The 24,250-nt window shown below is 41.0% G+C and overlaps 1 protein-coding gene across 2 annotated transcripts; it reads right to left on the bottom strand.

Annotated features, from left to right (window-relative positions):
* Positions 1-91: 91 nt before the first annotated feature.
* lrrc8aa (leucine rich repeat containing 8 VRAC subunit Aa) lies at positions 92-23,421 on the bottom strand. 2 transcript variants are annotated; one of them, XM_023807944.2, is made up of 4 exons: positions 23,062-23,421; positions 21,525-21,650; positions 9,651-11,787; positions 92-3,544 (listed from the first exon to the last, which is right to left on the bottom strand). In XM_023807944.2, exons 3-4 carry the CDS (start codon positions 11,778-11,780, stop codon positions 3,269-3,271), a joined length of 2,406 nt encoding a protein of 801 aa, XP_023663712.1. In that variant the 5' UTR covers positions 11,781-11,787; positions 21,525-21,650; positions 23,062-23,421; the 3' UTR covers positions 92-3,268. The 2 variants fall into 2 exon arrangements, with proteins under 2 accessions (XP_023663712.1, XP_023663714.1); XM_023807946.2 differs by having other exon boundaries at positions 21,525-21,645.
* Between the last annotated feature and the right edge of the window lie 829 nt (positions 23,422-24,250).

Genomic DNA, 24,250 nt, shown 5'->3' with positions numbered 1-24,250 from the left:
AACATGCCTCAATTTAGGCTTTCGAGTAAATCATCCACAATAACACAAATTAGCAACCATATTCTGATGGAAAAATACACGTTAATACAAATTATGTTGCTACGCTTATGTTTATTGTAATTTGAAGTCAACATTGTTAAAAAAAAAAAAGCTACACATAAATATGTATCCCAAAAAAACTTACAATGAAGATAGCGACCGACATTGTTCACATGTACACCGAAAGAAGCCATTTAAATCATTCAAACTTAGGTTTTTGGCAACGTGGGAAAAATACTGTTTTCACAACATGAAAATGTTGACATTTAAAAAAAAAAAAAATTAATAAAAAAAAAAAAAGACGGGTTATGACAGAAATGCCAAACTGTATGATATTAATGGAACCAACCAATAGGAACGGGACAGTGGCACATGTACGATAGAGCCGGGGGGGGGAAATCAGGGCCATTTTTCCCCACAATATTTCCAGGGACTATTTACACCTGTGAATGTGCTGTAGCTGCTGGCATATTAGAATATCCCAATCTCTTACTCTGGAACTAACGATAGACAAACTGTCATTGAGCCCACTGACATGAAAACAGGGTACCTCCATATACCCAGTTACATTTCAATGATCATATAAGCAACGAAATCTACAACGATACAACCTAACCATAATATGGATAATACTGTTTAGCTTAGAAGCCAGACACTCAAAGTTCCTCTCCCCCTTTATTTTGGACACAAGGATTTGCTGCTCAGCAGATGCCAAAAATGCATGATTTTTAAAATGTATTTATTTTTTGTGGACAGCTTTGAAAAAGTCCCTCCAGAAGAACATCACTACATCAAACACTGATAGGTCAGATTAGTCTCATCTATCTTTCATTGTATAAACGGAGACTGGTTTATACAAACATCCCCTCAGAAACACAATTACCCTTTACAGACACTGGCATTTGTCTTTAAATATATCGTGGCCATATTACAACTCATGACAAAAATAATGCAATTTTTGCACCTATTTGCATGAAGGTATTAAATATTCCAAAGTGTTAATTTAGATTACACTTTGAATACACAGAACTCTCAGGTGCCAATCTAATATGTAAATGACACACATTTTAAAACAGACTAAAAGGAATAATAAATAAAAACACAAGAATTCCGATCATACAGAGGGAAGGAGTATTTCAGAAATTTACTGCATCATTTTAACTGATCTTAATAGGTTGTACTTGGTATTTTTCATCAAATTTCCACAAGCCATCACTGAAAGTTAAAATGAATAACTTTACATTTTAATATGGCATGATGAGATCTATCTACAAATGCCCAAATAACCATTATTGGGTCAAAATACTTGAGTCATGTACAAGATATGACGGACATACGCGAAGCTTCCAATGTATTACTCCATTCTCACACAAGGGGGCGCAACATGCAAACAAGCTTAAATGCACCTACTGATTGTCTCTACACGCAGTTCATTGCACAGACCCAAGAAGATGAAAATAATGTGCAAATGCCTAAAACAGGTAACTTCCCTTTTCTGGAAACTTGAAATTTTTGCTGAGCTGTTGATTTAGAGAGAAATGTGACGCCAGCAACGGACATTATTGATTCTAGAAAAACAACCTCAGGGAACATTCTCTCTGAAGCAAATCTGAAGCAAATGTAACTGCGTGTTCAGCATTGTAAATTCGGAAAAACTAACGTCGGCAAAATACCATCATTGCTTTACCTTCGAAACAAATGCCGAAAGGTTCTTTCAGGTTTTAAAACCTATGGACTCAACACCCTAGACCATCCAAGTCTCGTTCATTCGACAGAATTATTCTGAGAAACTGAATTAGCAGCAGTGTCAGAGGCCAGTCACACCCACCCTGCCCCCCCCCACACACAGCTCACAATCACCCCCCATTCAAGGGACAGTGGAGGAACATTTCGTTGCAATGTGGGTGTAGCCTTGTTCGGCGTGTACAGAGAGGGCTCAGCCTTGTACAAATACCACCTCAGTCCAAGGAAAGCAGGGCCCACCAACCCGAAAAGAGCCTTAAAACATATGCATGAAGTACTTTCCAATTTAAGAGTTACATCTTATTTTGCCTTTGAATACGGGTATTTATTTTCATTCTAATCTAATTATTCTCTCTTTCTAATGAGTAAAACCTTGTTACATTGGCTAGATTACTTTTGCATTAAATTATGGACTCATAGTCCAATGCTGAGAACATAGACATCTAAATGATTATTTTACAAATGGAAAATATCACCTCAGTTACCGACAAAACGATACATGTACGTTAAGGCCAGTTTTAGTAACAATTATCAGCTGGTCTGCAAAAATCCCACTGTAGCAGTTCCCTTTAAACCTAAGGCAAAGATGCTTAACCAAAACAAAGGATTTCAAGCTCTTTTAACATGTAAGAAAATATTGCACGCACACTGAGGCCTTTCTCAGAGGAAGTCCCAATACAAACCACACCTTGGGATAAAAAGTTGTATTTGGTTCATTATAAGTTTTTAAATATCCGTGATAGCAACAGTGCACCAACAGACTATGCAGATCCATGACATGTTCTCAGCACAAATGGAGAACATCGCAACAGCAAAGGGTCGATGCATCACCACAAGGCATCGCCCACGAGTAGTGCTGAAAATCCAGACTGAATTCGAAATACTTGTAGATTAGTTGTCAACTGGTCTTCCCTGGTAAGTTTCAGGCTCTCCATTTTTAGGTGTTTCGAGGATATTAGTGTAGATGTTAGCGAGATGTGAATGTTCTTGCATGCGACTGCCCGGCCGGACGAGAATGTAACGCAGACCATGTGGGCCAACTGCCAAATGAGATCACGTGAGAGTGGTACCCTGAGCAGGGTAATCCTGGACACCGCCTAGAGGCCTTCACCTCAGAAACACTGTCCAACAACATACATAAGCGGTGGCCCGATGAGGCTGTCATACCCAGAGGATCAGGCAGGGCGCCCCTCTGACCAAGATGTCCATCCCTTCAAACCTTCACTTTCGGTCTGCTTTCTGTTCGTACTTCCCAGTCCCTATCTGTTACTCAGTCACATGGTCTTGCTTACAGATAACAGAAATACTTGAAATGGAAAGGTAAAAGCTAAGCTTCACTGGCTAGTTTTCGATGCTGCCAATCGTTTAATGGCCGACCACCACCCGTCCCTCCTTCTGCAACAACTTTCACACAAACTTGACAGTCCTCCTGTGGGGTGGGGGGACAGTACTATTCTAGAATCCTCTAGGACTCATCACAGTTTTCTCAGGCCTGCTCTTTCTCGGTCCTCCAGAGCTGCTCTTTGACCTCCGACGGCAGGGTGTTAAAGAGGTCTTCCTCTACCACCAGGCCGCTCCTCTTGAGCAGGCGGCACTCCCCCAGCTCCACAGGCAGGCACTCCAGCCGGTTGCCCCTCAGCTCCAGCTGCATCAGGCCCGTCAGCTCGCCGACACGCGACGGCAGCGTCTGCAGGCAGTTGCCGCCTAGGTTCAGCGTGCGCAGCTTCCTGCACTGGAACAGCTCAGGGGGCAGGTTCTCAATCTAGGAACAAGAGCGAGGAGACATTTAGAAAATCACCTTGCAGATCCAGACCACACTGAATGTGCCACATAAAACAAGCCACCACAGCACTTAAAATACACCTTTACCAGAATGACCTTTCAGTAGGTCTGTAATGGTACACGTATCCGTACCGAAAATTTTCGGTTGGGGTCTTTTGGTTCGGTACGCATGTCAGGTACAGTCAATGTGCATCATGATGGAGACGAACCGAATTGTGGCTTCAAAACCGAGGTACGTACTGAACTGTGATTTTTGTGCACCGTTACGCCCCGACCTTTCAGATGGAAGAAGCACTCACATACATGACTGTCTTAACATGACCTGCTTTATCGCGGACTAACACTGCCATACACATTTCATGCCTTCTGGGTTACAGTGCAGAGGGTCCAGAACAAAAATCACAAAGGGTGCATCCAAAATTAGTGAGGGGACGCCGTCCCTGCAGCCAGGTCTCAGTCCCGCTCTGACTGGCCCCCCGCTGACGGACACGTTATTAATCTGAGGTGCTCCAAGGCACCCGTAACGTCGGACGTGGGGGACGGGACGGGGGGAGCACAGGGAGGGGCTATCAGAGGGAAAGGTGGGAGGAGCTCTTATGCCTGACGAGGCATTTCCAGCACAAACACTCCCAGAACATCATATCCAGAACAAAAAGCTAGGATACTCCAAGGATGCAACACCTCCAACAGTGAATAAACACCAAGGTATTTTAACTAAAATATCCATCTGCATACATTTTTTCAATTTTCAAAAGCACACTCTGTGAAGGATACAAATCCCTTTTCTAAGAGCATAAGCTCTTCAAAACCACAGCATTTGATCATATTTAACAGCTAAATATCAGTGTATAGATGTCTTTAATCCTTCAGTTATGTTTAAATAAATATACCCATTCACTGGTTTTCATTCTCCTATCGACAGGCAAGCTATTCCCACGCTACGGAGATCCCCAAGCATGCCACCCACGCCTTCGGAGCTTGCTGCCTTTAACATTTCCATCTTTCTGATACCCGGCCGACTTAGAACTTTAATTTTCAAAGAATTAATTAAATCTGATGTAATTAAAGTGCCAGAATTTGCAACACACTGAAAATATAACAAGCACCTCTTAACACGCCAACCTAACTCGCTAACGTAACATTTCACTATTTAGTATCATTTATTACTATACTATCAGTTATATGTGTGATATTATCGCAGAACCGTTTCGCCTCCAAAACAGTTTTTCACAGCCCAAAGCAATTTCATAAATGTAACAATTCCTTGATTTACAGTAATTCGGTTAGTGTATTTTTAGATACCACAATTTTCATTTATGGGTCGATTTCCTATAACATTTCCTACATTTTTGACCAAAGAATATACTTTACAAACACCATTTTTTCAGCCAAACGTGTGTAAAACAGTGTGGCATGGAATGTCTGCCGCACCCAATCCGTGATCATCTACCCCCCACCCCCCACCCCCCACTAATCAAGTGTTCTCGTCCTCCTTTAGCAAGTACAATTATGCCTCAATACATCAAATTCTGATTATTTCAGATTGTTACCTGTGCCTTATATATCTGAGAAAACTGTTTGGGGTTTTTGGGTTGGACTGGAAATGCCATTTAAAATAATGGAAAACTATTTTAGTGTTTTGTACATTAAATTAGTAACAAATTAAAAGAAGACAGCAATTAGTAACTAGATGTTAAAATGACATCACTGTAGTGTGTCAGTTACATTTATTCATGTGACTGTGACGAGCTCTTAAACTCACCTGAATGACAGAACTGAAGCTTGAAGCTAAGACTAACAAATGTAGCAGTTTCCCCCCAAAAAAACTAGCCCTGCCCATTCCAGAGAATACTGTCCGCCCCCCAAATTCTTAATTAGGCTGGACTGTTTATTTCTGCAAACAAATTTACCTCATTTTAGATTTGTAGGGGATGTTTTGTTAAGACTAAGGACACTCATGCCACTGCCTGGCCTTGAAATAGGAATCAATTAATATTTCATAACCCATGGAACAAAAACTTTATGCTCCTATTGTTCGAGGTACATAAACTAACTTAAACAAACATTCCTATTCATTAGCAGAAATGCACATACAGCACCCTGCCACAATGATTTAAGTTTGTTCTGTGTGAATAAGTACTACATTTAGGATTTCAAATGTTCATTTTACGATTTCAAAATGTTCCAAGTAGTGATGCATCGATAAGGAAATTTCTGGTGGATAATGAAAGCCAATTCTTTTGAAAACTGATATCGATATTGATTATTTGGGAGGTTCTACTTAACATAAGTTTAAAGGGACACTCAACCCGAATAAATTAAAAAGCGTCATTACAAAAATATGAAAGTATTTTTTACATATTTTTACATTTTCTGGTAAGAAAATACCAACTCTGGCATATAACAGTCCCAGATGACTATTTTATAACTGTACACATTTATAACATTTATAACAGAAGGGCTGAAAATCAAGTGAGATAAATAATTTTCTTCACTGTTGGCATGAATTTTCTTTTGCTACCAAATGCTCACGTTACTGACAGACTAGCGTTATTCGGCAGTATTGCAGCCTTCTTGAAATGTATTTGTTTTTTCAGAAACTCTTCAAACTTTATCACCTTAGGATGACCAATCAAATTCCTTGTATTGAAATGTTTATTGATAGATCTTCCATGTGAAATTTTAGCAGAGCGATGTTTGCAAAATGCATTTCCAGCACTGTTTTCATCAACATTAAAATAATTCCACATAGCAGACATTTTTCTAACTGCTTAGTATGGGGAGAACACAGCAATATAGATCACCATTTTACAGGAATTATCGGCTGTAAATATCGGCTTATTTTTAACCATCAGCCGATAGTCGATTATTGCTTTATCGGCCGATACCGATAGTTGGCCAATACTTTATTAACAGAGATTGTTCAAAACAAAAAAGTAGAGCCAGTGAGTACTGATGTCAAAGTATTACAGGACTACTACAGGCGGGATAAAATGCCACCGCCACTAAGTTTCAGTGCGATCATTTCACCTCCATAAATTCATAAAAAGTAGGGATGCGCGATAATATCGGTCACCGATAATTATTGGCCGATAATGACAATTATGACATCACACCGATAATTTTGATAACGAAAAATTCAACCGATAATGAAATCTGATAATTATGAACTTAATTTAGCCTCCAAATTTGCGCAGTTCCTACTACTGTAATTCTGTATAGATCCTACTGCGGCGCCACCACTGCTCATGTCGCATGTGTGATGCTTAAGATAACATGGCGGTTCCTTCACCAATATGGGTCTACTTTTCCGTGCAAATGTAGTGGATGAAAAAAGAAACCGCTTAAGTTGTGAGAAGGCAGAGCAGCTTCTATTTATCAAGAAAAATCTTCCACTGATTCACCCTCAGTTAAAAAAAAAAAAAGAGGTTGAAGAGTAGCATTTTGTGCTCGTTTTGGTTTTAAATTGAACCACATTGCATTTTCTTGCACTTTGAGTGTTATTTGGATTTTCACTAGTATGAATTTTGTGGTTATATTCTGTTCTGTGAATAGACCAATTATGTTGACACTGACTTCGCATTATTCTTTAATGTTATGTTCAACATTACAAAAAATGGCTTACTTTTAAGAGCCTTGTTGTGCAATGAAGTATTTAAAAAAAAAAAAATCCCCTAAAAACTTACCATTACACATTGACAATTTGTTGTAGGTTGGATGTTGATTTTGATGCCTGTCCACATTAATGTGAAAAAGTAGAAATAAATTCTGCTTTTGTAAAGTTACATTTGTTCTTGTTTTTCTGTACTCCTTTTTTTATTAGGTCTTTTAATACAAATATCGGTTTGACATTATCAGCTATCAGCTGTAAGGAGGAGCAAATTATCGATTTTCGGTATCGGTTGAAAAATGCATTATCGTGCATCACTAATAAAAAGGCGTGATATTTACAATAAAGAAAGGAGGACAAAAAGCAGTATATATAAATTTGATTTATATGGGTGTATTGACAGGGGATAAATCAGGCCAAAAGAGATGATGACAAGTCTCAACACATAGCCTTAGGAATATGGTTGAATACAGTAATGTGTATTAAATAGGGCTGCTGAGATTAGTCGACGTACTCGATGTCGATGCAGAAAAAAGGTCGACATCAATATTTGAAAGACACTTTTTTATTTTAATGAAATTGCCATTATGATATAACACACTAGTGCTACGAATGAGCGTCTGAAGAGGAAACGCACGGGTGCAATTCTGGGTGACGGAACGCCAGAATAAGCAAAACCAACCGTGTTGTCTGTTCATGTTTATTATATTACCAATAGTACGGAGAGCTTTTTAATATCTTTTGTCCTTGTAGCCACCAAATACATTCATTATTAAACCCATAAAGTTGTCTGTCTACTACATTGGAATCTTCATTGAATAAGTGTTTGTGAAAACGTTTAGGCTAAAATTCTACATGGATTGACGGTCCTGTGATGTGCGTTCATGCACGTTGGACTTGGGTCCAGTGTCACTATTGTAAATGAAAACTGAAATTGACACTAAATAAAAGAAAAAAATTTGTGAACTGAAATAAAAATGAAAACCATATTTACAAAAAAGGTGTCTGACTTTAATCTGCAAAAAGTTCCGCCACACCACCATCATCATTTTACCTTAACAGTCTCCTCTTTTAAAAGATGTTTTGGCTGCTGGTCTGTCCCTTCTTTCATCGCGACTTCAGTGCTCATCGCTTGTGTATCATGTGGCACGGTCCGCTAATCCAATTTATTAAGCATGAGGATACGCCAAATATATACAGATTACTAACTTTTGGGCATCACAATACGCATCTCATAAATACTTTTAGGCATGCCGCTAATCTGCTTATCAAATTGTGGTTGAAAATAATGTTTGTATAGTGCAGAAAAACATTATCTAAAGCCCTGCAATGGCATACATTTTGTTGGTGTCAAAATAGTTACATTGAACGTTAAAGTTGATTTTCTGGAGGAATATTAATCACTGCGATTAATTGACCAATTGATAAAAATCGTTGATAAATTAATCTATAGAAAAATAGTCATTAGTAGCAGCCCTAGTATTAAAGAAAATAGGGGCCTGAGCTTTAGATGCTGATGTATTTAGAAACAAAACACTCACACATACATGCACACAGTGATCGTAACAAATAAAAGCTTTTTGGCAATATTCTATTAAGTATGTTTAAAAGCCTTCTGAACAGAAGCCATTCAAAGAGCAACCACACTTAAGACGTCCTACAAACCACTAAGTGTTTTCCTGAGGGTAGGTGGGGCTGCAGTATGTAGCTGCTGGGTGAGATGGGGCTGGGTTCTGGCTGACAGTCGCCCCCACCCCACACACACAGGCTGGGGCTCTACAAACACAGCAGGCCCCCTCCTCCACAGGAAGCTACAGATCCGACAGACTGCAGAGTGTCGGAACACCCATGACATTAGAAGTCGAGTATGGGGACTCGAGTTTACGACTCGGATGGGGAGAGGGGGGCAGATAGGCAAATTAACTGGCAGATAGGCAAATTAACTGGCAGATAGGCAAATTAACTGGCAGATAGGCAAATTAACTGGCAGATAGGTTCTAGCCCTACGTTGAATACATCCATAAAATTCAATTACGCATTTAATACAACTGTTAATGGAGCACGTGTCAGCACCTTTCTTGGACCTCATGGAACAGCGTCTTACTGAAATTCGCATAGTCAGTTCTACAATTGGTGTGCATACCACTAAAATGTGCGTGTGCTACAAACTGAATAGCATTTTCTACTTGGAGAAATGGGCCTCTACACATAGATTATACAGACTGCACAATACAAATTTCACTGGTGATTTCGAAAAAGATCTGTTACAACATATAGGCAAAAAAATGAAACCATTTCCTTCTCTTTCTAAAATTTAAATACCACAGTTTGATTCGATGACTTTAAAAATTCACTGAAAATGCCATTCTGTTAATAGTTCTCTTTCCGGAGTCTATGTATACAGTATCCTTGACTGCTGCAGGAAGCCACACCTATTATTAACTAAAAGGCCAGGAGATTAAAATGAGGAACTCACCCTATTGGCAGTCACAGCAAAGTACTGTAGGTTCTGAAGGAATCCAACATCTGCGGGGATACTGGTGAGATTGTTGTGGCTTAAATCCAGAAAGCGTAGTTTACGGCAGAAGAACAGCTGGCTGGGTATCTTCTCAATCTTGTTGCGATTCAAGTAGAGTCTCTCCAGGTTGGTGAGTGTGCCGATCTGAATGGGAATGTAGGCAATCTGGTTATACCAGAGCTTAAGGCACACGAGCCGGTGGAGGTGCTGGAAGCTGATGATCTCCTCTATAGTCTTCAGGTTGTTGTCTTTCAGGTCAATCTCCTGTAAGTTGTGCAGACTGAAGATAGAATGTGGAATACGCTCAAGGTCACAGCGGATGAGCTCCAGGTCTGTTAGGTTCACCATCTTCTTGAGGCTATTGAGCACCATCAACTTGGTGCCCTCATTGTTTACAGATAGCTTCTGCAGATGCACACCCACGTCCATGACCACCTGCGGCAGCTTGGTCAGATTGCTCTTCAGCCTCAGCACCTTGAGTCGCTTCAGCTCCCGCAGCCCATCGATAACAATGTACCTGTTGTTCTCAGCACTCAAGTTGCCCGTGAGATGCAACTCGCTCAGATTTTTCAAGCTGTAGATCCATAAAGGAATTTCTTTAATGTCAGTGAACTTGATATGCAGTGACTTGAGGTTCTCCCGCAGGAATGCCAGGGCTGGGGCCTCGATTTTTGCTGGCGTGTGGTAGAGCCACATCTCCCTCAGACTGGAGAGCTGGGCGATGATGGGGGGGATGGTGACATCGGGGATGAGCTCCAGCTTCAGGACCTCGAGATCCAGCAGGTCAAACACTGTGTCTGGGATGCCGCTTAGCATGAAGAGGTGTAGCTCCAGCTTGTCCTGTGAATTCTTCGTAACCCGTTGCCGCAATTTGTCCAGGGTCCACTCATTGTTCAAATTCATCTGCCGGAGCTTGTTCTCGCTCACCTCCGAAAGGAAAACGGCAAAGCGTTTGGAGTAGAGGGGGTCGTACTGGTCAATCAGGTGCAGCATGAAGGCAAAGTCATTCTTTACGTCGGGAATATCGCTGTAGCTGCTCTCTTCCCTGATCGACTCAAACGAGTATTTCTTTAGAGAACGGCTCAGCATCCAGCACAAAGTGTACATGCAGATCAGGCCGTAGACTCCCACTAATGTAATGTAGAAGCACGCTAAGATTCTAAAGAGGGTGGCAAGTGGATGGGCACAACGATACATCCGATAACCCGTGAAGCTCTCGATGTCCACACTGCAGTCCACCCTAAACTGAATCTTGCGAACATAGTATCCAGTGTAGCAGATGATCAGAATAAATTTGATGACTTTGATAATAGTCTGACGGATATAAAGCCTGTACACTATGTCTCCCTCTTCCACATGCAGGCGAAACTTCTTCACTTTCTCAAACAGTGCCTTTGCTTGTTCCCCTTCTTTCTTGTCCAGAACACCAGTTTCCGAGCGGTCCACGATGCCTTGCTCGATGCGAGATTTCATCCTCTGGAGCATCGGCACACTGGCCTCCACATCCTCACTGATGCTTGAGGTCTTCTTGTCCATGGAGCCGTTCATCTTCCCTGGTGGCTTTGAATCACTCTCCTCCACCACGGTCTCCGACAGGGCCCGTGTCGTCCAGGGAGAGTCGAAGCATTTGTGCAAAATGGACACGAAGTGTTCTAGCTTGGAACTAGTGTGGGGAAACTTGAACCAGAAGTTGCTGCAGGCCAGGAATATAAGCGTATGAAGGAGCACTAGATAAGGGAAGTATTTGGCAAACCAATGCAATTGGTCCTCATAACACACAGCATCTACATAATTGTACTGGTGCCTGTCCAAGTCATACTGGATCCCCTTCGGTTCAAAGGGCAGAACTGAGGAGAGGTTGCTCTGGACATAGCGCCCATGTGGGTAAGTGTCACAGCTTGTGTTAATCATCCACTTGCAAGGCAGGCAGATCATCTTGTCCTGGGTGACCTGCAGCGTTCCCCCAAACACCGCGATCATCAGCATGACAATGGAGATGTAGTCTGTGAAGACGTCCCACCATGGCTTCAGGATTCGGTATGCTGGCTGCGTGTCTGCAAAGTATCGCAGCTCTGTGATGGGAATCATGGCTTACCTGCAGACGGAGAGCGAGAGAGATGCAAAGATATTCAAACAACAGAATGCGGCATGCAACTTCTATTGTCATGTGACAAATGTGTACACTCATACTATGGTCTGATAGTGCTATGAAGAACAGGAAACCCAGTTATGAAACAGCAAGGCGCTCTCTTCTGTCTAAAGACAAAACGGTCACATTCATAGCTGTCAAGAGCCTGAACTACAACAGACAAAACATCTTCGGTGTTTTAATTTCATCTGGGATGATAAACAGATAAAGGCGGAAGCAGCATAAACACAAACGCTGGACACTTCTGATGACCATCTGCTCAGTTCTATAAACTCAGCACTTCTGGATGCTCTGGAATATTTTGCGCTTTATTCAAATAGCTTTTATGCTGCCATATTTTGTACCACTCTTGCTCCAATGATTATCTGCACTTGTTACTGGTCACTTACTGGAAACAACCTAGCAGCACTTGTTCCTTAAGTCGGCCCTTTGGCAGCTTCTGCTAACGATGCAGTACCTGCCTGAGCAACACTTCATACTATACATGTAAGAAAAAAAGACATAACTATACATGTAAGAAGCGGGGAAACATGCAGCTCCAAAAGTGAAACTTCTGACACAGGTTTGGTATTCCTGAATGCACTTAGAGTTGAATTTGGTTAACCCAAAAACGAAATCTGTGAATGATTACAAGAACGGGTAAAAGTTTAGAAATGACATGTGCAAGTCTGATATCCGGCCATCTGACCCTCACCACACAAGGTTAGAACGGGGTGGGGGGGGGGGGGGGGTAATGGGCGGACTCTGTAGGAAATAGGCATATCAAACTGTAAAATGTTCTGATGGTAGGAGGCGGCACTGCATGAGCAGGCATTTTGTGCTATTTTCCCTCTTCATTTCCTGGAGTTTCAGGGCGCCCTGGGGCCACTGCATGTGTATGTGTGCTGTGGGGGGGGGGGGGGGGGGCACTAGCAACCAAATGAACCCCACCTCATCCCTGCCAGAACATCCTCTGATTGTCCATCTAATCAACCACGCCCTACCGAGGAAGGAGCTTCTAATACAGCTTAAGGAATCCAAAGGCAACAAAGAGGAAAGACAACTAAAAATAGCTGCATAGCTTATAATTGACATTAAATGTCACCAACATCAAATGTGTGCATTTTTGAATTCATACAGCCTAAAGATAACATACCTTCTCGCCTTTGCCTGAGCTTTGACGGTGCAAACAGAAACAAAATATCATCCCTCAGGACAAAATAGCACAGACACTCCGTACTTCCTGCTGAAATCATCTCTATGTTTTGGCAATCATTATTTTCCCCACATACCTGTATAATTACCATGTGTTAAATTACCCACAATGCATTTATGAGAATAGAGGCAGAGATCCTGCTTGTGTCCATCATAAGAGATAGTCACTCTGCCACTCCATAGCATCAGCCGTCTCCCAAGATGACTTGTACACCAAAGTGAATGACATGACGCGCAGATTTTTGTGCCCAAGTCTGTCATTTAAATAAAAAATAAATAAAAAAAACTTAGATAAATACATAGCATGCCTAAGATAATAAAATAATTAGGCCACTACAAACATATATAGCATACTGTTCCACCTCGTTTGTACGTCTTGTTTTAAGCGTTTCTGAGGCATTTGCAGTCCAATATGAATATCTTCAAAGCAGGTATACACAAGTGGCGAATGCTTAAAATTTTAACACTATTTTTCTCCCATTGGCATCAGCTCAGTTACACTTTGTTGCGATGGCAGCCCCTCTTGTATCACAAGCTGCAGCGAGTTCGCAAGACAGTCCAGGTTAGTGACTCCCAAATCATCCATTGCTTTTTTTGTCTCGCACAGTTGCGTGCGCTTTGTTAAGTGGGATTGTCCATTAAACGCTATTCCCACCTCTCAAAACTTTATTTTACAAAGATTGTAAATCGCTGTGCTACTGGTTTCTGTTAAGAGTGTAAAATACTCCCAGAAAGTCACGTCTTATCTTACGCTCCTCGTACTGCGAAGGGTATGCGCATGACATCACAGCAGGCGGAAGTCACTGTACTCACACCCACTGAGTAGCAAAAAAGACTGAGGGGCAGCGTTAGCGTTCGATTTGAATGCCGCAAAAAAAACCCATGTAAAATGGGAAAGAGCTGTCGTGTGATTGATTGTAGAAATAGATTTAACACGAAATAGGAGCTATCTTTTTAGAGATTGCCAAAAACTAAATAAGTAAGTATAGGACGTGGATCGGTCACGCATGGCTGATACGCGATCCGTCAAATAGGTCTGGATCGGCGCCGATACCGAATACTGGATCGGTGCATCTCTAGATTAAACGCAGCTTAGGTCTTTTCAACTACACTCGCTCTGGTGTGTGTAATATATTGGAAAACCAAAATGTTCCCAAACCAAAGATGATGACTGACGGTAAGCAGTATGAGCCATACCAAACTCACAGCCACAGTTAACATCTTTCCTTGTCCAAAATCTGTGTGTGAATTTAGGTTTCATCCGTGTCAAATGTATTCAGTTGTTTCACTGCATATACCATGCTAAAATCATAAAAATAATGTAACATCATAAAACTTTATTATTGAAACTATGTACAAATTTAATACAAAGGACAAAAGCTTGTGCAGGTGTCCAAGCAGTTGTCTGTTTAATTTGAAATGAGCGTGAAAAGGCAGATGGTACAGCTGCAATTAATGAGTACTAATCATAAATGCAAAAAACAAATAGGAACTAACAGCGTCTGATGTATCGTAACATTTTAAGTTATTTTATGAAGGTTTTCATTTGGAAAAGATAATATTGCATGACCTGATATTTTTCACTGTGAAAACCTTGTCACTCACACACTAATGTCACATTCTAAGGCCACTAATGCAACAAGACAGAGTTAAGGCATTTAGGCCCTGAAACAGGTGAAGGAATTGAAACTGGATGAGAATTTTAAGCAGTGTTTGTAAAAGATTTGCATGCATTTCTAAACAGCCCTGCAAGCACTCGGTCTCAGCACCGCACAGGTATTCCGGCTCTGTGGACCCCAACCAATGACCAAACAGATGGTGCCCCACGGTAACAGCACAGCAGAATGTTCCAGAACTAAGGAAAGTCACTTTCTACACTGCAACCTCTGCCAGCAAAATGAGGCGCCCAGAGCTCCTCCCACTTTCTTAGGCCATACTCACACTCGGCCCAGTTGCTGTGTGCCGTACCTGAGCACGACTGCTCCCCCGCTAGCCTGCGCTCACATTGCACTCAACAATCCGGGCCTGCATTTGCTTTCATCATCACCGTGCGACTTTTTGTTGAAGAAAACACAGGAAGAAAAGCACTACCACACAGCACAGAGGAGTTCTTGATTAACGTCTATTTTGTAGATCTGAGTATGCGATGCAGCAATTTTCATTTAATTATGCTGCACATATGAAATAGTGCCATATGTTACCAAATACCTCAGAGTTTTTGTGGGTTGCATTCAGTAGTTCCTGGATACTCGTCAGCTGAAATTTCCAGCAAATACTGCACCTCTTCTATAGACCAAACTGATCCCTTTGCTGCAGGGTTTCTTAAATATCTGTTGCTTCCTAATCTGTGCAGCCTACTCAGTCCATTCCTTCTGGGTCCAGTTCATGTACATGTCTGCATGCATGCGCCAGTCGCATCATTGACATTATGTCTGTATTCCGTATCTGGCTGCTGTTAGCAATCACACTAGTCATACGTGTCCGAGTCCGAGTCCAACTGAAGCTGCCCCAGGCCCACCTCTTAAAGCGTGCCTGGGCGTGGTACGGATCTCCCAGTCTCAGTACAGCCTTAAGAACACTGCGAAAGCGAATCCCAGCTACCCCTAAGATTTCACTGAAGCTGCCAACAGGAAAGCAGGGCCGTGAGATAAGGTTCCCATTAATGGTTACTGTCATTATCTCACAGACCATCTATAATCAGATCAATAGCCTTCAGCATTGAACTAATTGTATTTGCCTTAACCGTTAATCAATCGCACAAAAGGAGTTAAATACATAATAATACTGTTACACTCGTACAAGTCCCATCTGTGCTTCAGCTGCCACCACTCAAGAATAAAAGCTGAACTTTGTGGTATATCACGCTGCAGATGTTACAAAATGCAAATCAGGAGTAGAACACACCACTCCTTACTCTGGTTTCAATTCAAACACATACCGTCTAACAGGAAACATATGTTTATTATAATAATAAAAAAACGAAGACATCACTTGAGAAGATTTCATCATCTCACCTGAACACATAAATAGCTCTTTCTGATCAACCAAATGTTTTATAGTTTTCTTTTGGGATGTAAAAATACTCAGCATAAGCCAGCTGGTGTATCATAAAATGTTACAGAGTAAGTATGGATACAAGCTAACATATTCAAATAGTCATATTCATATACTATAAAAACAAATATATGCTAACCACTGTGGAGATTTTAATAATATCAAAAGACAAGAACCTAAGTGTTTAGTTTGATAAATTTGACCTCAAATGTTCTACCAAGCATGAAAACAACCACAAGAGCGTGAAAGGACAGCCATAAACATGCTATGAAAACAAAAATCCCTCATACCTAAAAACATACAGTAGTATGAGCTTTATAAGCCCTTAAGTATGAGGTGCCACATTTAGTCACACCATTTTTCCGCCGATGTGTACGGCAATAACACCTATAAAAATTCTCGAGGAGCGCTTTTGCCAAGTAGCCATTAAAACCATCAAGCTAGAGGGCGCACGTTTATTTTATTAAGCACGTGGATGCATCTTACGCAGCTCCTTCCTTCTCAGCAGACACTGAAAAGGCTCAAGTTGGCTGAAATGAGCAGTGAAGTGCCTCAGATTGCAGTGCTGGGGCCACTCCCCTTTCCCATCACTATAAACAGGCTCCAGTCAGGCCGAAATGAGCAGTGAAGTGCCTCAGATTGCAGTGCTGGGGCCACTCCCCTTTCCCATCTCCATAAACAACAGGCGCCAGTTGGGCCAAAATGAGCAGTGAAGTGCCTCAGATCGCAGTGTTGGGGCCACTCCACTTATCCATCTCCATAAATAGGCTCCAGTCGGGCCGAAATGAGCAGTGAAGTGCCTCAGGTTGCAGTGCTGGGGCCACTCCCCTTTCCCGTCTCCATAAACAGGCTCCAGCTAATTCAGCTTCTCAGAGGCAAATGGGTGGCAGATGGGGAACATGCACACAAAACAACCACCAACAACAATGTGCATTATAAACAATTGCATAAAGGACACCTTTTGTAAACAACATTCAATAAGTGTATGTCCACTGCAATTCATTCAGACAATAAGAATGCAAACTACAGATACCATAAAGGTACAAAGCATTAGCAATACCTACCCTAGAACACGGTTCACAGCTCTGGGTACCCAATGTCAAATTATGTTACCATTTAACGGAATACACAGAAAAGAGGAACAAGAATTATCCCCGTTACTAGACTGACATGAGGGGAGACATTAAATCTCTATAGATTCGAGCAAACGGAGGAAACGATTCAAGCACAGAAAATCCTGAATAGACAAGGTCCCATAGCGGCTACTCTGTCAGCGTTGAATCATGAACACGATGCCACAAAGGGAAAGCAACTGATGACCACTTCATGTGTCAAAGAAAACATTTACATCAAGACTATAATACACTTCCAAACAGTGAGTTGTGATTTTAGCCCTATTGAAGTCGGCATTAGAATCTTAACACCTATGTGGTAAGTATCCAAATCACAAAAAAAGGTGACTTAGGTTTCTCTAGTTACAACACTCCTTGCAACATGTGATCTAAAAATGTCTTCCTGGTTAAGTTTGATTTAAATACATTCTCAATTGACAGTTTACAAGTCTAGAGGGAATTCCGTTCCATCACTTGGACTAAATGGCATGGACGGCTACACCTCCGATTCCCTGCTGCAGCCAAAACACTGGCACCAAGGGATTTATATTCCATATGGTTCTTGAAAAGTTATTACAGAGGTATCTGTGTTTATACTCTCCTGGATACAGAGTTCAGATGGTGCGGGGTCTGCATTAAAAACAAAACAGGCAAACTAAGGGACACAAATGAGGCCTGTATTGGGTCAGTATGAGGGTCTGCATTAAAAACAAAACAGGCAAACTAAGGGACACAAATGAGGCCTGTATTGGGTCAGTATGAGGGTCTGCATTAAAAACAAAACAGGCAAACTAAGGGACACAAATGAGGCCTGTATTGGGTCAGTATGAGGGTCTGCATTAAAAACAAAACAGGCAAACTAAGGGACACAAATGAGGCCTGTATTGGGTCTGTATGAGGGCCTGTATTAAATACGAAACAGGCAAACTAAGGGATACAAATGAGGCCTGTATTGGGTCTGTATGAGGGCCTGTATTAAATACGAAACAGGCAAACTAAGGGATACAAATGAGGCCTGTATTGGGTCTGTATGAGGCTCTGTATTAAATATGAAACAGGCATACTAAGGGACACAAATGAGGCCTGTATTGGGTCAGTATGAGGGTCTGCATTAAAACAAAACAGGCAAACTAAGGGATACAAATGAGGCCTGTATTGGGTCAGTATGAGGGTCTGCATTAAATATTAAACAGGCAAACTAAAGGACAAAAATGAGGCCCTCCCACCGTCAAGAAGCATTTTTCAACCTTTAAAAAGGGATATTTCCATGCTAGCACAAACTTCCTATATAAACTCTTCTTTTGGTTCACATTTCAAGTCTCCCAACACCAAGGGATTGGGAGGAGGCTCGGGGGGGGGGGGTGGTATTGCTTGTCTGACCAGCCACAAGCGGATGCCTTTCCTGAATCACCATCAGCCCAGACCACCACCCCCCCATTGAATCCAGACTTCAGAGGCCTTCTGAAGCAAATACAGTTCTCCCAAAGTCTGTCTCCACTGAGCCAGAGCATTTTGTTCCCTCCCCCTCGCTTTTCCTCATCAAGCCTCCATTAGAGCTGCAGGTCACCTCCTGCCTATTCTTAGGGAGAATCGCCCATAGGTCTAATTCTGCTGAAAACCGATACACGACAGACAATTCCAGAACTCCTTCGGATGAATTTTAAATATTACTTCAACAATGCTGAAAAATCTCTCCCCTTTGTTCCCATAAACGTGGACTGTCTGGGGATCCTCGAGGGCAGAGTTGGAAAGCACTGGTCTGGAGGATCAACAGAACCAGTAGGCTGCAAACAACACAGCGGGACCGTCAATGCGGAGGCTCACTGCCCAGACCTGACACCCAATAGCAGAGAAGAGACGCTTACAAGGTGATTCCCTCAGCACCATTAGCATGAGAAGCAGAGTGTTGTCACATGAACGACACTCAGGGTGGAAATGTGACCAGTCTGACCGATAAAGACGGGCTTCCAGGCAACAACAAGGTAGCCCTTGTACCAGGATGCTTTTGTCAGCCAGTCCCAAGACCATTTATGACCAGCGTTGAGTGTGAGCATTCGAAAGCTCCCCTCCCACCAACCTCGCAGAGTGAAGGGCAAGTGAAGCCCTCCATTCTTTAACGAGAACCCCGTTTCTCTCTTCTTACCAGACCAGACTTTCCGGAGAAATCTGAGCACAGGGTGGAGTGGGAGTGTGGGTGATTCCCAAACCCCAAGAGACCAGCCATCAGGTCAAAAATTACTCCATCAAATGAAACTACTTTACAAGCTCATTGCCAAATGAGCCCGAAATACAAAAGGAATAGTGTACCTTTCTCTGCTGCGCAAAGAACCAGGGTGAAAGAGGGAAAGCATTTTTTGAGGCCAAAATGAGGCATGAATACACAACCCTTCATTGTACTGAAGTAGACCACAAAGGTTCAGTGCGTTAAATAACCGCAGACGTAATGGAACGAGCGGTGAATGTGGGGGGTATTCTTTTGGCATAACAAAACACTTGTAAATGTTCTAAGAGAAACACATTGTCAATAACAATAGAAGAGGAAGCACAATAACACAAGACCAAAGATCAGGAAAAAGGCTGCTGGCACCTACTGTCTGGGGCGATTAGTACAGAGCCTGATCAACTCAACAATAACTGGGTGCAGAAAGGGTCCACATCTAACTGTAAAGTCTGACAAAACTGACAGCAACATGACAATACCACTTGCAGTTTTTAAAATGGTAAAGCACAGACGTCACATCTGCCATTGTCACCAGAATTTCTTAGAGCATCTTACAAATATATCCAGCAATTACATTTCACAGTGCTTTTTATAAGACAATGGTAAGATTAAAATTAACTGTACTGATCCCAGGGGGAAATTCTGAATGTTCTTTCTCTGGTAATGAAACATTTCAGCACCTCACATCCTATCCAAAACATACTCTCAATATACTCTAAAGATGTGCCATTCTATTCACAATCACTTCCATCTGTGTGCTAAGCATGAGCGCTTCATTTGGTAATCAGTGCTTAATAAGAAAATAAATTTACAAAACGAGAGGAGGCCATTCGGCCCATCAAGCTCGTTTGGGGAAAACTCAATATCCCAAAGTTCTAGCTCAGATTTAAAGGAAGCCAAGGTTTTAGCTTGCACTACACTAACAGGAAGAATATTCTATACTCTAAGGGCTTTCTCAAGTCCATAATATAATATTACAATTATTTTCATTAGACTAGAAGATTTTTATACATGTATTAACAAGATGAAGATTTGACAACAGATCGGCATGTTGCCACATGTATTTTTACCAGTTGTTATGTTACGCTCCAGCTAAGCAGGATCAGACCTCAAGCAGACAATCACTCAGGAAACGACAACATCCAAATCAAGTCCGTCTCTATAGTAACCTTTATAATAGGCTAGTTATTTTTCTTGTCAAAAATACTCCTGAAAATTGTCCTTGTCCAAAGGCAACCAGGAAGATAGATGGCAAAATTACTAAAGATAGGCCCAACCATCAATTTACTCTTCCAACAAGCCAGCTATTTAGTGAATCACATGCAAAGAAAGCAATTACTTTGCAGTTATTTCTGTCTATGATACAGCCTCTGAACTACATCAGCAATGGTTACTGGTATTGTTGCCGATCTCTAGCTTTATTAGATATATTAAAATATTCTAGTTGAAACTGAATCTGCAGAAATAGCCTGGCAAATTAAACTTCAATGACAGTCGCCTCCAAGTACTGTGAATGACGGGGTCATGTAAAGGATGCCTTTAATACAGAAGTACCCCCCCCCCACCCCGTATTTTCCAAGACCTACCATGGATGGTCAAAACTACATATGATAGCAAACCATCCGCAGACAGATAGTAATGTGATTTTCGTGTATTTACATATGGTAACTGAAATTACACAAGGTAATACATTACCAACATTAATAATAAAGTACACTGTATATTATACAGTACGGTATAGTACTGAATTCTCTCAAATGAAAGCAATTCTGATGTTTTCACCTAAATTGCAAGAGATGATGGAGCAATGAAAAAACAATGTATCAAGGGACAAAGGGGCAATAAAAATCATGCTTTTTATACCACTCAAAGAAAAAAGAAACAATGAAAAACATTTTTTACTGGTTTTTCTTTTGGACCATGGTAAATTGGCAATAACTGAACCAGCGGTTAGCTGAATCCACAAAACCTGGGGGGCTCCGGTAATTTCAAAGTGGGCCATGCATTATACTAGACATACACAGGGGGGCACGGACACAAACACGCAGGGGGGCACGGACACAAACACGCAGGGGGGCACGGACACACAGCACAGATCTTACCCCACAGGTGATGTTATCTGTACTTCAGAGGCTGATGCAGTGTGCGAGGGGCGTTCAAGTTAAAGTCATCACTTTGATTACTGGACACCCAAGACTCTCTCTGTGCCATGGGGGCCAACACCTGCTCTGTGAAAAATAATAATTATTCAAAAATGATTAAAAAATAAGTATATTTTATTTGAACGAAAATACTAAACTGAAGAAAACAAACGTCAATCACATTCCTGACTACAAATTAAACTTAACTGTACATAAGCATTTGAGGCTCCTTAAGACAGCTGTACAGACATTTCAGACATCATTTTAGCAGGCATATTAAATGAAACCCCTTCCATTCCCAAGTGACATCCTATTGTGCTTATCAAATTCTCAACATAACATGATACAAGACTGTCACTGCTGTGGCTGCAGCTAAAAAATAACAGGCTTGATTTTTACTCTAATTTTAGGTACTGACAGGAACAGAGTGCATGTAGTGCTTTACTTTTCATGTAATTATATAGAAAAATGCTTTGTTTTAGACCAACTTTTATATAAAGTATTAATGAATACAATACAATACAAATTAACATATGCAAAACTATGATAGTATGAAGGTATTACACTTACATTAAACTTCGAGATTCTAAGCTTAAGATTTCCTTTGTTTCTACAGTTTAAAACATTAACATTTTAAAAACTAAATAAAGCAGTCATAAAAAACCAACACTAAGAAGAGGAACGCTACTGATCACAATAATTTAGTACTTATATCAGTGACTTTATATTATTGCACTAAAGATGCATGTACTTTTAAATTAGTAATAAGACAGGGTCATCTTTGGACTTATATTTTATAGATAATATCACGGTCATCCGTGGTATGTCTGACCCACAGAGTAACGAAACTGTGGGACTTAGTTTACAGGGGTCGGTTTCGTTAGTGACGTTTTATCTCTGGTAAGTTAAAATCCCATTTAAAATAAATGTATTGCAGCAGAATCACACTCGATTGTCACACGATTTGTCGTGATTTTGTTAAATTAATCACATGTGAAACTTAAACAATGCCAGTGTGGAAAACAGACGATCTCCCTCAATTTCGTGGGATTCTTAGGCGGCTAAGTTTCTATTAATGTGATCTTGTTTGTGTAATGCGCATTCAACTACGACCACGTCCGAAGTTACAGTCAATGTCCCCAAAGCCTTTCAGTGCCCAAACACGCAAGCCTGTACTGTACCACGATTTTATACCCCTCTGTAATAGGTTGCTCCAATATTTTGCTAAATGGTAAGAATTAGGAGCACAAAAAATACCGGTTTCGTAATCTGTTCACAAAATCCAGCAAATTTAAGAGGAATAATTTAAACGGAATTTCCATCTGAACGGCTATTTTTTAATGAACCAATAACACATCGGGTTACAATTTGTTGATTGTTTGTCAGACTTCAGACTACCACGCCAAACCTAGTTGGCTAACAGCATAAAATCAAGATACTAATGAAACCGCAACATCCTGTTCGTAGAAACACACGGAACTAATATATCATAACTTACCCAATAACAGTAATAGCGACGGCGATTCTCCCTTTAAATGAAAAAGCGACACATTGTCTTTGTTTGTCTGTGGTGCAGTGTTTCCATCAGCAGCAGCAAGACTCCTCGCCGTCGCTTTACTCTCCACCCAGGAAGTTGAGTCAGAAAAATGAGGAAAAAACAGCCCAATAATACTCCGACATACCTCCGGTCGGTCCTAAATGTTACCGTAGCGTGTTTTTCTACCGTCGGATATAATTGGTTACGTTTTCAAAACAGTTAAAATTACACATACGACGAGGGAATACGGACGAGCCATTTTCCTGAATCGATAAAACGCTATCTTTGTGCCTAAACGTGATTATGGGTGCAGACATATTTGTTAGGGTCATAATCGGAAGCATTTCGAAGGCCGGAAGTACTGCGTCCGACATGTTTATTGATGGCAAATATATTCGCTGACTCAACGTATTTGGTATGAACACACGGCGGTTAGCAGTTTGCTAGCAGTTCTTTGCTCAGTCGCATAATCATAATTGTGTCCGCTGTCATATTAATCATTTTGAAAAATTACCGAAGGATATATACAAGATTATAATGAATTTGTATTTTATGTGTATAATTCGAGTTCATTTTGTGTTTCCCATCTACTTCCAGTTTCATACAGAGATACAGAATATTAGGTTGCTCGTATTTATTACGCTTGTTTTGTTATATTGATGTCAGTCCTTGCTGTGAGAGAAAAAAAACCCTTTTAGGCACGTTATTAACTTGACAGGCTATACCTTAATGCAACGGCCTATGTTGCTGAATAAATCAAAGTTTATTGCCCAAGGTTACAAGAACACAGAACGTCTAAGAACCACATCTTGTCAACTGATTACTTCATGCCCTAATAATCCGCCAGGAATATTGACTTCAGTCCAAGACAATGCATGGAGAGCCTACAACCTTGCTTCTGACAGAAACAGGTTCAGTGGGTTCTCTGAGTGCAATAATGAAATACTACATTTATATTTTATCTTTACTGAAAAAGACAAATATAACATTGGAAAAAAACAGAAACTTTCCACACATTTTAAAGTAATTGATTTTGAAAAAAAATCTTTTTAATTGCAACAGTTTAAATGAAGGCCTACCTATTATGCACAGATCAGATCGTGAACAGCAGAAAGAAACTGACATTAATTGTGATTCAGGAAGAAGGAGG

Source organism: Paramormyrops kingsleyae, chromosome 7 (assembly GCF_048594095.1).
Source record: "Paramormyrops kingsleyae isolate MSU_618 chromosome 7, PKINGS_0.4, whole genome shotgun sequence".
In the NCBI taxonomy this organism is placed as follows: domain Eukaryota; kingdom Metazoa; phylum Chordata; class Actinopteri; order Osteoglossiformes; family Mormyridae; genus Paramormyrops; species Paramormyrops kingsleyae.
This window is presented reverse-complemented; position numbering and strand designations above follow the sequence as displayed.

What these genes read in the sequence shown, in the direction of transcription:
- lrrc8aa (XM_023807944.2), bottom strand. Translation starts at nt 11,780, where the DNA reads ATGATTCCCATCACAGAGCTGCGATACTTTGCAGACACGCAGCCAGCA. An exon ending in TTGCTGTGACTGCCAATAGG is followed by an intron (nt 3,545 to 9,650) that starts GTGAGTTCCTCA and finishes TCTTGTTCCTAG; the next exon opens with ATTGAGAACCTGCCCCCTGA.